The following is a 16960-nucleotide window of genomic DNA, read 5'->3' as shown; positions in this document are numbered from 1 at the left end:
CTTGACATAGGTATCATTAAAAATGATAAGTGTAATTACTGGTAAAACGTTTTAGGAAGAAATTACTGTAAAAAATGTGAAAAATGTTTACAATGATCCAATGTCGGAAATCACGAAATAAACACTTACGCGTGGAATCTTATGTCACTTCCAGGATACCACGTACTACCGCAACCACGCACTACAAAATTTTGCACCGATTCTTGTGATAAAACAATTATTATTTCCTGTAAACAATCTCAAACGAAATTAACTGCTTAATAAACAAAATAGTAAACAACCGCCATGATGGGCCGGATTGGGCCGATGTTGCCACATGGTACCGATTACCCAGGAATTGGGATTGTAATTCCCTGATTCGCCAACACATTAAGCCTAAATGGCCGACAATTTTGTGTTTTTTATTTAACTAGGTAATCTTAGTTTCAAATATTAATTATTTATTTGTTTAACTTCTGATTTGGTTAGTGAATTGGCTATTTCGAAGAATTTACAAGGAGATTTAAATCAGAAGATAGCAATACTACAGTTCACACTAAAAAGAGAGGTAGGGCCGCAGAGAGCGAGATAGATATAAGTGTAGGTATTTGACTCAAGTTTTTGTTCCAACTCTGCCCTCCATTTTTATCTTTAGCTTCATGGTGTGAAGGCTCGCGCTTCGTCTCAATCAATTTTCTGAGTGTACTTGCGCCATAACACTGTTTTATACACTTTTAATCTGTGGAAATGACAAGCTTGATTTTCGTCTGGGAACGAACGAACGACCGACCGTCAATTTGTCAAGCAAGCCGCAAGCGTCTGTCAACCCAGTTTTTCTTTCAGTTTTCCGAGTTAGTTTTAAGATTTAACTAATAATACGCATTTTTTGCCATTATATATTCATAATGGCACGGGAAAGCAGTGCAGGATTTGATAGACATATTACCATCTTTTCTCCTGAAGGAAGGCTTTATCAAGTTGGTAAGTTCTGCAAGTTGTTTTTGTGGTTAAACTCAGTTCAATTCAATGCAATACATCAGTAAGGCTTTCAGTTGTGTAAAAAATACCAAGCTATATTGTTTTGGCTTTCGATCAACTCAGATGGATCTATACGTATATAAATGATTGAAGTAATATTAAGGTTAGAGGCAAAAGTTGTAATGTCATCCTCAGTGTTAGTGTATGAATTCGATTCGCAGAGTACGCACTGAAGGCCATCAACCAGGGCGGGCTGACGTCGGTGGCGCTGCGCGGCGCGGACGCGGCCGTGGTGGCGGCGCAGCGCAAGGTGCCGGACCGGCTGCTGGACGCCGCGTCCGTCACGCACCTGTTCCGCCTCACCAGCCGCATCGGCTGCGTCATGACCGGCATGATAGGTCTCCATTTCCTACTGTTGTTAATCCTAATCATTAGGGATGTACTGATTCCGATACAACCCATTAAACGGTTCAAAGTCAGTAGTGTTTGTTTCGCGCTTAATGTTTTACATTTCGTCACTGCAATAATTCATATTTTTCACTTAAGACTTTTTGCCTAAGAAAATTTTAGTTTCTGATTATACATTTCTTCATTCATTATTCTGGTTAGCTGGAAGAGAATGCCACTTGGCATTAAGCTCGCCTGTTGTACCACTGTTTATTGTGTGTGCAATAAAGATTTTAAATAAATAAATACATACAGGGCGTTTGGCGGAAGGTTAGACAAACTTCGTGGGTGTATAGATAAGGTCATTTTAAAAATACAAGTTCGCCCATTTGACCCTAAGTGAGCTACATTTTTTTAATTGATATTTTTGTTTGTATTTATTTATTTCCGAAATTTGACCTGAAAACTGCTTAAATTTTTTCTCTCATGTTTTCAACTGTTTTTTTTATTTAATATTAATCTCGAATATGTGTTTAGTCAAATAAAATAAATTTCAGATCCAGATAAGCATTGGATAGCTAGTTACGAGCCGTCAAAGTTTAACTAAAGTACAAACCACGATAAAAAATTCAACTATTGCTATTGATTGCCAATGATTTTAAAAACATCTCTAGCTACTCTTCTTTCCAATGATATATCACAAGTTGTATTTAGATATTGAAATTCGTCAAAAAATCAAAAGTTAGGGAAGAAAATGGAATAATAATACAAAAATTATCCACAGAAAGTTTCTTCAAACATAGTTAAATTTTTTGCTACACTCCTTTTAATCACCACTTTATTTAGTTTTTATTTATCACTGCACACTTCTCAAAGTTGATTCTGTATACATTTTGATTTATTATCTACTAAGCCTTGAATATCACCAATAAAATTATTGGTATTGTATTGGCAAAATTATGTATTGTTACATCCCTAATCCTAATGTTTAATTAGTTACTTCTTTAATCTAAACTAAAAGTAGTTTTTTTAAATTATACTATAGCATCCATATTATTATTTTTCAGCGGACAGTAGATCTCAAGTTCAAAGGGCTCGATATGAAGCTGCCAATTGGCAATACAAATATGGCACAGAGATTCCGGTTCATATACTGTGTCGTCGTATTGCTGATATCTCCCAAGTCTACACACAAAATGCTGAAATGCGACCTCTTGGATGCAGTAAGTTTATCAATATGATTGTGAACTTAATCCATGTTGAAGTAAAACATAATGATAGCTAGTTTGATTAATGTAAAACTAGCAGCCCGCTCTGGCTTTGCTTGAGTACATTTGTATAGGTATTTAACAAAAAATACAAAATCCTTGAACATTTTGCATGGGAAAATGTTTTTTCTTTTATTTATTATTTCGTCAATTTTCCGGTTTTTAATAGTTATTCTGGTCGGAGACAAGTACAACAAATCAAAAAGCCATGAAAATCGGTACAGCCATTCTCAAGTTATAAATTTTTGATAAAACCTATTTTTTTTTATTTGTATTATGACGTAGGATTTAGTTTATTGGCCAATTTCTGATGTAACATAAAAGTGACAAACTGATTATCATACAGGTGAAGCTGCCGACAAATACTAGTAGATCGTAAATGGAACTGCTGTTGTTCTCGGCAGGTATGATGCTGATCGCATACGACGACGAGTCCGGCCCCTGCGTGTACAAGACGGACCCGTCGGGCTACTACTGCTCGTACAAAGCTGTGGCTGCCGGGGCAAAGACAACGGATGCTAATGCTTATCTTGAGAAAAAGGTATAAAATAAATACCTCTAATAAAACGAAAGTTTTATTAGATCCTATAAGATTAGAAGAATTAGTAGTCGTTTTTTACTACTGATTTAGGGCTGATTTTTCAATCGTCGGCTAACTTTTAACTGAAGAATAAGTTGAACACATTGACAGTTTCAACAATATGTTAAGAGCCATTTCACAAAAATATTCCGCGCGAATTTAGGTAAAAGCTGTCAACGCAACGTCAAAAGAGTAAAAAGAACGCTGAAATGGACAAAAAAATCTTGAGTCGTGACCGTATTAAGACTTGATTTAAAGTATTAATTTTAAGGTAGAATGAGGTATTCAAACTTGATAAATTAATTTAAATTTTTAATAGAGTTTATTAAGTCTTTTATATTTCGATTCATAATGAAACACGAATAGGTATAATATGTAAAATATATATTAAGTACAAAATAAAGACAGTCACATAGTGAAAAAAAAAAATCTACCCCCTTACAGCTCCATCATCGGACCCTGGATACGAATAATGAAACACGAATAGGTATAATATGTAAAATATATATTAAGTACTAAATAAAGACAGTCACATAGTAAAAAAAAATCTGCCCCCTTACAGCTCCATCATCGGACCCTGGATACGAACTATACGTCAAGGCGAATCACACAAGCCAAAACTCCATAGGGTTCTATTGTTTTGTTACGGAGGTGGCCATTGCATCTCCTCCAGATCCATTATCAGACAGAGCTAAGAAATAAATAAATAAATATTATTATAAGTAAACAAATAACTAAAATAATTAATCTTACTATCTTACTTCTTACTAGTCTTACTAATATTATAAATACGAAAGTTTGTGTGGATGTCTGGGTGTTTGTTACACTTTCACGCAAAAACTACTGAACAGATTTTGATGAAACTTTACAGTACAGTACAGCAGTACTAGGCAGTCTGTGTTCAACTATCACTCGGGTCGGACGTTCCTATCGCAAGACCTTTGGTTCACTCAGTTCCGATACGACTCTAGTGCTGTGTGTAATCATTTTCGTGAATACACTGAGTTTATTAATTTCTACGAGTGGATTTCATTTTGACTGAGACCTACGCCATGAACCCTGAACCAGAAGACCCTGTCGCCAGCGACAGCGACGCTCATCCATCCCTGGCGTCGACCAGATTTTTTTTTTTTTTTTTTTTTTGAAGGGACGCGCGCTGGTAGCTTGAGGAGCTTTTCCAGCTTCACCGGGCAGAGTGGCGAGTACAGAAGGTACTCTAGCCGTTTGGCGATCGTCGGTGCGTGTGCCGACGAGGCCGAGTGTGGGGCGTCGACCAGAATAACAATGTATAGGCTTTAATTTATGACGATCTGTGACAAACTAAATTTCAAGCGGGTGAAGCCGCGGGCAATACTACATATTTCATACTAGCTTTTTGCCCGCGACTTCTTCTGCGATGAAGTGGAAAATGGTTCTAATAGAATAAAAATATTCTAAGAAAATTAATTTTGTTAAATGATTATATTTTTTGATATAGAATCTACAAATTATTATGTTTAAATATTTGAATACTTACAAAATTATGAGATCTTTCTAAAACAAAATTAAAACACTACACCTGCCGCGGATTTCTTTGTAAACAATGTTTTTTTGTTTTTCCTTCAGGTGCTAAAATCACCAGGCTATTGTGTGCGCATACTCTGGAGTATTCCACATACAACTGGTCGTCGGAGAAGCATAGATTTCCATTAAGTCTACTCCCGCTACCATATAGAACTCCGCTAAAACTCGTGAGGGCGCCAACACTTACTTTTGTATCGAAAATTAGTATGAGCAGCTGCGCACGCGGTTGCCCGTTGCAGGCTCTATGCAACCACACTATTTTAAACCGTGGTCCATAAGAAGCATGAGATGGGAAACTGCACTCTCTTGAATTCTCTTGAATTTGATGGTGTTAGGGGAATCCTAGGAATGAATACAGACTTTCCAATGGAATCTCCTCATCAATATTGCGAAATTGCGAGTTGCAATGCAATGTTACGTTTTCACTTGTTATTTTATTGTTATCTGACCTTGATTTTTCAAACACGTATCAAAATAAAAAAAATAATTTAAATCAAAAGTACTAAGGAATATTTCATTGATATCAACTTAGAAACAAGCACAGATCACAGAAACTAAAGGGAAATGTGACAAGGGACAAATTGGAACATATTGCTTGTGAAAGCAATGATGACAGTAGCGAAGTCATTATGTAAACAGTTTATATTGCTTGCATAGTACTAAAGATTATTCGAACGTTGAATACTGATACCGCAGTGGATAATGAGCACATAATTTGATTTCTTTGTGTGTGTGAATTTCTAATACGACACTGAGTTTCGAACTCAGCGCATTACTTAGCATCTCTCTATATTTCTATGGAACCAAGTTATCTCCAAAATAACATTCCACACCTTTTTAACCTAGTCAGGTAATAATTTTAATAAAATACGGAGCACGTCATCTATCAATAGGATATATGTATATTTTAGAAGTTAATAAATTATGCATAAAATATAAACACTTAAGAAGTTTAGTTAAATCGTAGAATTTCTGAAAAACAAGTACTAAAATCGTACTGAAAAAAAAGTATCAATAATATGTTATCTAATTTATTTATTAAACGTCGAATTTTATCAAAGATTTTGGACTAAAGTTTTTGAAAATATTTTATAGCCTACATAGAAAAAAATTAGGATTCTAAATCGTGAAAGAATTTTTTTTCGGAGCCTATTGCCTCCAAACAAACAAACAAACAATTAAATCTTTCCTCTTTTATTAGTATAGATTTAACAACAAAGCTTCCCTCTCGAAACAAAACGCTTCTTTTTCTTCTTCACGAAACATAACTCAAAGCGGATAAATAAATAAACAAATCTTTGGACAATTTCACAGCGCCATCTAGTCCAAAAGTAGGCAACCAATATGCTTGTGTTAAGGGTGCTAGCATAATGGATATACTTTTTATAATTTATTTATTAAATTAAATACATGGTACCTACATATTATACATAGTTACACCCAGATCCGTCAAAGAAATTAAAATTCATCATTTCAATTTCTGCTCGGCCGGCCGACTCGAAACAGCCTCTCGGCATAGTATCAAATGCATTTGGTCGCCGTACAAATCACCGCTTCACGACACAAACGCACGTAAACGTCACGGCGGGAAAAATGACACAGGTCCTGCCTTGACGGGCGCTCGCGCCATACTAATCGATGTCGGCTTGCGTATTGTAATTTATACTGATATTCACATCAATATTTTGACAAAGTGGTTACTAATATTTAAACAATAACTGTAGAAATCAATTCTACAATGAATATTCTTTATTTTGGGATACTTTTATTTCAGTTATTGCTGTGTTTTTAAATCAAAAACCACGATCAAAATGTGACGTTAATCTTCAAATTTGCCAAATTATTTTTAGATTTTACTCAATAATGGTAATGAAATTCAAGAATCTATTTCATTAATGGACTACAAGAATATATGTCCGATGATTACTATATATTTTTAAGCTTATTATATGAGCATAAATAATAGATACAGGACTTTGAAAATGAGTCTGCGGCAATTTTTCCGTAAAATGGTTGTGGGAGATGGGGCACTGTGAATTAAGCAAAAGAGTTTTAGTAAATCCGTTTCATTAATGGTCAACACCAAGGATTGACCTATCTTTCGCAGTTATTAAATAATCTCTGGGTGTTGCTTAAGATAGTAATTCATGCTTCCAAAATCTTAGAAATTCGCACGAAAATGTAAAATGGCTCTTAAAGTGACAAGTTTATTCTTCAGAGAGATAGAAAAATCAGCCCTTAGTTAATAACAGCTATAATAACAACACCAACTAATGATCAAATCAAAGAACAATTGGACATTTTGTATGAACTACTACTCCCCAGAAATGTAGCACTTTAATACCTACCCTATATGATAGTACATGCTAATACTAATAAAATCACTACAGCCAATAGGGGCAGAGCAGTAAAGAAAAACGTTGCAAAAACAAGTAATATTATTGAAACAATTTTCACGCGTGTGAAGTCGCGGGCACAGCTAGTGAACCATATAAAGTTGATCCACGAGCTGTGAGCACTTGTTGCAGCTGAAGAAGCGCGGCGAGCTGGCGGCCGCCGACGCCGTGCAGCTGGCCATCGCCTGCCTCAGCCAGGTGCTGTCCGTGGACTTCAAGGCGTCCGAGGTCGAGGTCGGCATCGTCACCAAGGACAACCCCGACTTCCAGTGAGTGCCGCGACCGTGTTATATTCCGTACCTCGGAAGGAAAGAACGGAAATCTTATGGTGCGTCCACACTGGGCGAATTGGTTCGCGCGGCAAACTCGAAATAATCGAGTGAAATCACTTACGTAGAATTTTGTCCAATGATCCCAAGCTACCCATCCTTATCGCTCGCGCGTAATTATATTTCTGTCGCGACTGTGCGACGCGCGCCCGCAGTGAGTGTGCGAGCGCGACAGCAACATGCTCATGAACACGTAGAGGTATTAAATTGAAATTCATATCAAATACTAAGGTCTATAGTACCTTTAAGCTGTAACAAAATTTAAGTTATATACCTATAGGTTTGTACGGAACCCTTGGTGCGCGAGTCCGACTCGCACTTGACCGGTTTTTATTGTACCAAGTCAGTATGGAAACGCTGTACGAGCTATCGTACAAACGTATTCACTTTTCATATAGCTAATAAGTTATTGCTAAGTAAGCGTTTGCGCGGTTGACCCAAATTAGCGACGAACGCATTGAATACTTTATAGCAATAAATCAGTGTATTTTTAACAGTCACTCAAACTGGTCGTTTTCATTCCACCTCTCTCCCGACCCGTCAGCATCACTCACATCCTCATAGCATAGCATCCTTACCCTAACATTCTTTAATGTGGGAGTTACGCCCCACATTAAATGGTCCTTCGATCCTACGTACTGGTTTGATCTCGCGTTTCCGGTACAGTGCAGTATAGTTCGCGTTGTCAACTGACACGTTAACACCACGTCACGGAACGTGTAACCAGTGAACTAGTGCTCTCTAAGTTATTGAAGTGCTATCATCAACGCAAGCCAGGAGGCTTGTACTCACAGCATCAGCATTACGGTACCAGCCAGGAGGCTTGTACTCACAGCATCAGCATCAAAGTACCAGCCAGGAAGCTTGTACTCACAGCATCAGCATCAAAGTACCAGCCAGGAGGCTTGTACTCACAGCATCAGCATCAAAGTACCGGCCAGGAGGCTTGTACTCACAGCATCAGCATCAAAGTACCGGCCAGGAGGCTTGTACTCACAGCATCAGCATCAAAGTACCAGCCAGGAGGCTTGTACTCGCAGCATCAGCGTTCAGGCGTGGGCCAGGAGGCTCGCCTACACCGCGACAGCACGCAGCAAGGCATCGCAGCGCAAGTCAGGAGACTTGAAATCACAGCAGCATCCTCAAAGTAAGATCGTTCTTTTTTATTTGCTCTTATTGCACTTTTATTCCTATAAAAATGGAAACCCTACTTAACTACCAGGAGGAAAACATCAAGAAAATACAAAAAATACAAATCAACTTTCACAAAGACTCAGAATCCAGGAAGACATTGGACTATGTCAAAATGAGACTGGACGCATTGGAAAACCACTGGGCGGACTTTGAAAGGAATCACAAATTACTTCAGGACTATCCCGGTAAATCCGACGTAGTATATTTCACGGATAACATATACTCAAAAGCAACCGATATCTATAAATCAACTCGCAACCTACTATTAGCACAGAGATCCAAGCTACTAGAAATGGAGACACAACCCCGAGAATCCAGGAACACAAACGAGACAGCAACACAATGGACGGAAAAAATAGAGGAGTTAATGACACAGCAGAAAACCAACTTCAGGGCTTTTAATAGGCTTATAACAGGAATCAACCTTGACAGAATTTCAGAAAAGTGGGAGTTGGAGGATGAACTTCGCAACGTACAATCAAAATGGAATGTTATCGATAATCTTCATCTAAAAATTGACAACTTTCTGCAAGGAGAGGACAGAAGTTACGAGGAACAGCTATCAAGTGTGGAATCATCCTACAAAAACATCAAGCGAGCATTGAACAGGAAACTAGCATCTACAGCACATTTACAGCAAAGTACACCACAACTGGAAATACCAATTTTTACTGGGAAGTACACACAATGGCCTACCTTCCATGATTTATTCTGTGAAGCGATCCATAACAGCAACTTACTTACTAAAACACAAAAAATGCAGCATCTCAAAGGGAAAGTCAAGGGAGACGCAGAACGACTAATCCAGCATCTTCATATTACGGCGGAAAATTACGACATAGCATGGGAACTACTTATTCATCGTTATAATAACCCACAAGTGTTATTCTCTAAACAAATTGACATATTTTTGAACCAACCAACAATACAAAAACAAACAGCATTTGAACTCAGGAGATTGTATGACACATCTACAGAATGTATACACGCAATACATAATTTAGGGATCGATACAACAACATGGGACCCGTTGTTAGTTCATCTCATCTCTAAAAAACTGGATATAGAAACTTACAGCGACTACAAGGAAGCGCGTAAAGCACCTCGCGAGCTTCCATCACTCGATGAGCTAATGTCCTTCCTCGAGAGCAAATTCACAGCTCTTGAGACCGTCTATCATAAACGAGAGAAAACAACCCTATCTACAAACAGACAATCCACCAACAACGTCAATCGTCACCTTTCGGAAAAATCATTTAGCAAGCCAAACTATCAGAGATCTTATCCAGCATACACAGTCTCTGTACCTACAAATACAAGATGCCCATTTTGTAATCAGGAACATGTATTATATCAATGTAAAAATTTCATCAGCATGGACTCTGAACAGAAATTGAGGTCAATTACAAAATTAAACGTCTGCACTAATTGCTTACATTTGCATCGCAACAGTAAATGTCATTCCAGCAAACGTTGCAAAGAATGCAATGGCACGCATCATACGATACTTCATGAATCGTTCGTGCAACGGAGGTCATCGGCCCCGACCACCTCACAATCGGCCGTTTCGATGACGTCAAACAAGTCAACATCAAGCAAACAGCACAATGTCAATCACGTGGCGAGTGAAGATGAGGAGATCTTGCTCACTACATTGCTAATAAGGATTAAAGCAGCCAATGGAACCTATGTTACTCTACGCGCCTTGCTAGACCAGGGCTCGCAGATCTCATTAATCACGGAGAGAGCAGCACAATTACTTGGATTAAAGCGTCAGAGCTACCACGCCTCTGTCCTAGGAGTAGGAAATGGAACGAAGCAAAGCAAAGGCGCTGTAACTTTGCAGTGTCAATCCATCCACGACAATTTCGCCTTTGTGACGAAAGCTTTAGTAGTTACAAAGTTAATAAACAACTTACCAACAAAAACGTTTAACAAGCAATCATGGAATCATCTTCAAAACATCAATTTAGCGGATCCCGAATATAACATCTCAAAGCCGACTGATTTACTTTTAGATGCAAGCGTATACTCGGATATCATCATGAACGGTCTCATCAAAGGTCCCGCCCGTGCTCCCATAGCACAACAGACTAAACTGGGCTGGATACTTTCGGGGAGCGTTCAAACAAAAACTTTCAATTGTCACGTCGTTATTAACAATCTGGAGGAGATAGCAAAATACTGGGAACTCGAGGATGTAACGGAATCATCATCATCATCATTCTTATCACCTGAAGAGAAATACTGCGAGGATTATTATCAAGAAACTACTAAGCGTCTAGAGAATGGTCGCTATCAGGTCGCATTACCAATGAAGCCAGGCTACCAGGAAAAGCTTGGTAATTCTAAATTTAAAGCAATAGGACAATTTAGACAACTGGAAAATAGATTGGCTCGTAATCAACCACTAGCCAATGATTACAATGCATTCATGAACGAATATAGGAAACTAGGTCACATGCGCTTAGCAAACAAACAACAGCTCTTACCGTATTACTTACCACACCATGGTGTCCTGCGCCTGGAATCTACAACAACCAAATTACGTGTCGTGTTCAACGCATCGTCTAAATCGGACTCAGGATACAGCCTCAATGACGTCATGGAATGTGGACCTAACTTACAAAAGGACTTATTAGGACTTATTCTACAATGGAGACAGTACCCCTATGTACTAACAGCGGACATTGAAAAAATGTACCGTCAAATCTTAATCAGGGAGGAGGATCAACATCTACAAAGAATCATCTGGAAGGATTCACCACAGGAGCCCATGCAGGAATATGAACTTACAACCGTTACTTACGGCACAAAGGCCGCGCCTTACCTCGCAATGAGGACACTTCAGCAGTTAGCACGAGATGAAGCTTCTAACTACCCTTTAGCAGCACCAGCAGTTGAACATTCGTTCTACATGGACGACCTTCTCAGCGGTCATTACACTATTGATCAAGCAAAGGAATTACGTCGTCAGTTAATAGAAATTCTAAAAAGTGCTGGAATGAACCTCAGGAAGTGGTCCAGCAACACCCCAGAGCTTGTAGAGGATTTAACAGCAGATCAGTTAAATGCTCCATTCGATTTCAAGTGCACGGAAACCAGGAAAACACTCGGATTAAGATGGAATTCGCAGCCTGATACTTTTACTTTTCACAATAACAACATTGAACAAAGTAAACAAGAAAAGCATACAAAGAGACAATTATTATCTGAAATATCGAAGCTTTTTGATCCGTTAGGTTGGCTCTCACCTATTAGCATTAGAGCTAAACTATTGTTTCAACGAGCATGGGAAATAGAAACATCATGGGATACCGAATTATCTTTAGATATTCAAAAGGAATGGATAGCATTAAAAACAGATTATGAAAATATTGATCAATTTATTATACCTCGATACATTGGAAATATACTTCAAAATTACGAAATTCACTGTTTCTGTGACGCATCAGAAAAGGCTTACGCCTGTGTTGTTTACATAGTAACAGTGGATCCTAAAGGCGTGCGCACATCGAACATCGTGGCCGCCAAAACAAAACTAGCACCACTGAAAAAGAAAATATCGCTACCGCGCTTAGAGCTGTGCGGAGCGCTATTAGCATCCCAATTAGTCAGCAAAATTTTACAAGCCATTCCACATGAAAACGCAACTCTATACGCATGGACAGATTCTATGGTTGTGTTGGGTTGGCTTCAGGGAAACATAAACAGATGGAGCACATTTATAGCAAATCGTATTCAACAGATCATTAGCGTCATTCCAGCATCCCAGTGGCATCACGTAAAGTCAGAAGAAAATGCAGCTGACTGTGCCACCCGAGGTTTGACTAGCAAACAATTAGCATCCGATCCCATGTGGTGGAGAGGGCCACAATGGATGCTAAACAACCCTAAGGACATCGAACCCATTCAATATCCGGAACCCGATATTGAAGTCAGGAAAACAAAAATTGTAGCAACAACTCAATTAGGAGACGAACCGATAATAAAACAGCTCTTGTGTGCACACAGCTCAATATCTCGAGTAGCAAAAATCGTAGCATGGATCACGCGATTTATTGCACGGTGTCGTAATCCACAAACTCAGCAAAATGTAAACGTGTCGCATTGCAAGTCATTGACTTCGACAGAAATAAGCGATGCATACGAACTAATAATAAAATACGATCAATCAATTGAATTTGCAGAGGAAATTCACGACCTTCAAAAAATAGGTCACGTCAAATCAAACAACAAATTAGCAAACTTACACCCTTTCGTGGATGAGAGAGGATTACTTAGAGTAGGAGGACGACTCAAACACTCCAGCATCAATAGCACAACTAAACATCCTTGCATTTTATCGAAACACAGTCGCCTCACTCAACTATTGATAGAACAAGCACACCAAAATTGTTTACATGGAGGAGCAAAATTAACATTGTCTTATTTGAGAGATAAATATTGGATATTAAGCGGAATGAATACCGTTAAAAAACAACTGAGGCGTTGTGTTACGTGTCGGCGCTTCAGCCAGCAAAACCTTGGTCAAGTTATGGCGGACCTGCCCAAACCAAGGGTCACACCTTCGCGGCCGTTCACACACTGTGGAGTCGATTTTACAGGTCACGTGGAGGTAAAAGCGAACAAGGGACGTGGCATAAAAACCTCAAAAGGTTACATTGCCATATTTGTGTGTCTGAGTACAAAGGCCGTACACTTAGAGCTAGTGTCGGACCTCAGCACACCAGCATTTCTAGCAGCTTTCAGGAGGATGTGCGCCAGGAGGGGCACACCGAAAGAAATGTATAGCGACAATGGAACAAACTTTATTGGAGCTTCGAAACTTTTGAAAAAGGAATACGAGCAATCAGCACAGCTTATTAACACGGATTTTATCAGCAGCATCAGTGAACTTGGAATAAACTGGCACTTTAACGCACCAGCATGGCCCAGCGCTGGAGGACTCTGGGAAGCAGCGGTCCGTAGCATGAAGTACCACCTACGGCGGGTTCTTGGTACACAGAAATTAACCTACGAGGAGTTTAGCACACTACTAACTCAAATCGAAGCGTGCTTAAATTCGAGACCGTTGTGCTCGCTCAGTGAAAATCCAGAGGACATCAACAGTTTGACACCAGGACATTTCCTTATAGGTGGACCTATTTTGTCAAACTCACACCCAAATTCAAACTCAGAAGGCATCAATCTTCCAATACGATGGCAATTGGTTCAGACGATGACTAAAGGCTTTTGGAAGAAATGGTCACATGAGTACCTACAGTCATTGCAAAAGCGTAGCAAGTGGCTAACAGACAAGGAGGACATAAAAGTCAATGACGTTGTCGTTGTCAAGGACGAAAACCTACCACCCACCAGGTGGGGTTTAGGTAGAGTAGTGGAGGTTCATCCAGGAAGTGATGGACACGTTCGTGTTGTCACATTGAAGACGAAGTGTGGCATTATCAAACGTCCTATAGCTAAATTATGTCTACTTCCAGTTCATGAGCAGGAAGACACGACAGATAACTGTCAAAACAGGAGCGATGTCGATGAAGTCGAACCTTCAAATCACACGTTACCTGATAGCAAAGCAACAAATAAGCGCACCAGGACAAAAACTAATAAATTTTCAGTCTCTACAGTACTATTTACGTTATTTTCTTTGTTGACATTAAGTACTCAACAAGAAGTGACGTCATCAGCAACTTGCAACGTCACCTCATTAGAAAACAACAATCAAGGACTTTACTTTGATCAAGTGACAGGATTACAACATATAATAGACGAGTGGAAACTAATAGTCTATTATAACATGTCTACCTATTGGCAAGGATTATCAAACATGGATCAGTACATTTTACACCTAAAGGAATTAGTTGAACCAAATTCGCAGTTCAACAGTATAACTTATCAATTAGAACATGAAATGGAGGAAATTAGACACTATAACCAACTACTTAAAACTCATCATTCATTAAACAGACAGAAACGAGGCCTAGTTAACGGCGTTGGATACATAGCAAACTCATTGTTTGGCGTCCTCGACGAGCGATTTGCCGAGCAATACGAAAAGGACATTCAAAAAATTACAAGGAATGAAAATCATCTGAGAAATCTAATACGCAACCAAACTGTTGTCCTCGAAGCCGAATACAACATATTAAAACGCAATGAAGTTAATATGAACAAACAATTTTCATTCATCAAGGAAAGGTTAAACAACGTTTCACTGGAAGTAGGTCAAATAGCATTAGATAATAAAAATGGAGTTTATATCACATCATCAGCGTTGGCAGCAAGCATCATCATATCCAACTTAAGGAGGATACAGCAAAGTCTACTGGACACTGTGACAGATATCAGTCAAGGTCGAATTGATATGCATCTACTATCACCAGAACAATTGGAGGATCAAATCAATCTCATATCAAGTCACTTACAAGGTGGCTTAGCTTTACCTGTTAACAATGAGGAAATAAAGGATATTTACAAGTTATTAAAAGTCTCCGGCAGGGTTGTCAATAACTACTTAATAATCGAAATAAAACTACCGCTAGTAAGCACTGACATTTACGAAGTTAATAAAATCATCAGCATTCCACAGAGGAGATCGAATCATCTATCATATCAAATTACATCAAAACTACCTTATATTGCATACAACACCAGGAAGGATACAGTCATACTCCTCTCAGAAGATGAACTCAAATCATGCATAACGGTTTCAGTCAAAAAGATATTATGTTCCTTTGACAAACCTATATATGATTTATCATTGAAGCAATCATTTTGTACAATTAATATATCAAACAGCAACAATGAAAGTGGGTCGCCCTGTTTATCGTCGTTATCCACCTGTCGCGATCAATGGACTAAGCTACATCAGCAAAACGCTTGGCTGTTCTCTTGTTGCAACGAGTGTAATGTTCGTATTTTTTGTCCGTCAACAAATATGATAATGAAAACGCTCAAGAACAATGGCATCATAGATATCGGTCAAGGTTGCTCACTAAAAAGTGATTCATTTTCATTATATGCCCATAATAATTACATCAACTCCATCAACATAAATCAAAAGATGGAGGTTCCGCAAGTCTCAGTATTGAATAAACTACTTAACACATCTATTCATTATGAGTTTCCACCCGTCAAGGATAATGAACAGGAATATAACCAAATAAAAGAGCAAATAAACACACTAAAGCAGAGTCAGTCAGATCCACTGACAGTTCATGATGTACACCACTACACCCTGTCATACAGTCTCGTGGTCGTCATTTTAGTCGTCGGAAGTATCTTTGCGTATACAAAGATAAGAAGCAGACTTATCAACCGGGCCAAGCAGGCCCAGCCGCAGCAGCCAGAGCAGCCGGGGCAGACGGGCGCGCCGGCGCCCGCCCCGAGACCTCATCTCAGTGCTAGTGTCAGTGACGTCAGTGCTAGTGTTGTTAGTGAAGTGGCGGACATAGTGCGGTCTCAAAGCTTGTTCAGTGTTAATAAAGGCACCTCGCCGATGGTGTCCCGATCAGTGAAGTTTAACATCCCTAGTGAAAGTGTAGATTTAGATAACGAATATTAAAGACTCTATCGTTAGTCTTTAAAACATTTAGCATAAGCATCTCGTAGCGTAAAAATACTAACCCTTTATAATGGAATCACCTTATATCACCTAACAATCTTTTATATCATTTAGCATAAACTTCACAATCATCATTCAAGGAGCAACGATAGGCATCTTTTTCCCCAGCATCCACTAAACATTCTTCTTTCTTATTTTATATTATTTTTCTGGTGGGAAAGATGTACGAGCTATCGTACAAACGTATTCACTTTTCATATAGCTAATAAGTTATTGCTAAGTAAGCGTTTGCGCGGTTGACCCAAATTAGCGACGAACGCATTGAATACTTTATAGCAATAAATCAGTGTATTTTTAACAGTCACTCAAACTGGTCGTTTTCATTCCACCTCTCTCCCGACCCGTCAGCATCACTCACATCCTCATAGCATAGCATCCTTACCCTAACATTCTTTAATGTGGGAGTTACGCCCCACAAACGCATCGCCCGCCTCGAGTTTATTTATGGAGTAGAAACATTAGACGAATTATCGGATAGGGTCGTTTTCGTATTTATAATATTGTTATGTGATTTAATAAATGTCTTTTACTTTTCCAGCATGCTCACCGAGAGTGAAATCGACAGGCACCTCACTGCCCTCGCTGAAAAGGATTAGGTGAATGAACAACAAAAAATTGCTTGTATCTTTTTTTTAAATAAAGTATATATGATAAAAAAACAA

The 16960-nt window shown here is 38.8% G+C and overlaps 1 protein-coding gene across 1 annotated transcript; it reads left to right on the top strand.

Moving 5' to 3' along the window:
* Window positions 1-746: 746 nt before the first annotated feature.
* Window positions 747-16960, top strand: LOC135077382 (proteasome subunit alpha type-6-like). The gene is made up of 6 exons (XM_063971915.1): window positions 747-960; window positions 1179-1355; window positions 2412-2567; window positions 3017-3153; window positions 7284-7420; window positions 16837-16960. Exons 1-6 carry the CDS (start codon window positions 885-887, stop codon window positions 16892-16894), a joined length of 741 nt encoding a protein of 246 aa, XP_063827985.1. The 5' UTR covers window positions 747-884; the 3' UTR covers window positions 16895-16960.

Source organism: Ostrinia nubilalis, chromosome 13, assembly GCF_963855985.1.
Source record: "Ostrinia nubilalis chromosome 13, ilOstNubi1.1, whole genome shotgun sequence".
NCBI lineage: Eukaryota > Metazoa > Arthropoda > Insecta > Lepidoptera > Crambidae > Ostrinia > Ostrinia nubilalis.
This window is presented reverse-complemented; position numbering and strand designations above follow the sequence as displayed.

Coding starts and splice junctions, on each gene's coding strand:
- LOC135077382 (XM_063971915.1), top strand. CDS start 885: ATGGCACGGGAAAGCAGTGCAGGATTTGATAGACATATTACCATCTTT. Junction 1,356..2,411: donor CGTCATGACCGGCATGATAG/GTCTCCATTTCC, acceptor ATTATTTTTCAG/CGGACAGTAGATCTCAAGTT. Junction 7,421..16,836: donor AAGGACAACCCCGACTTCCA/GTGAGTGCCGCG, acceptor TTACTTTTCCAG/CATGCTCACCGAGAGTGAAA.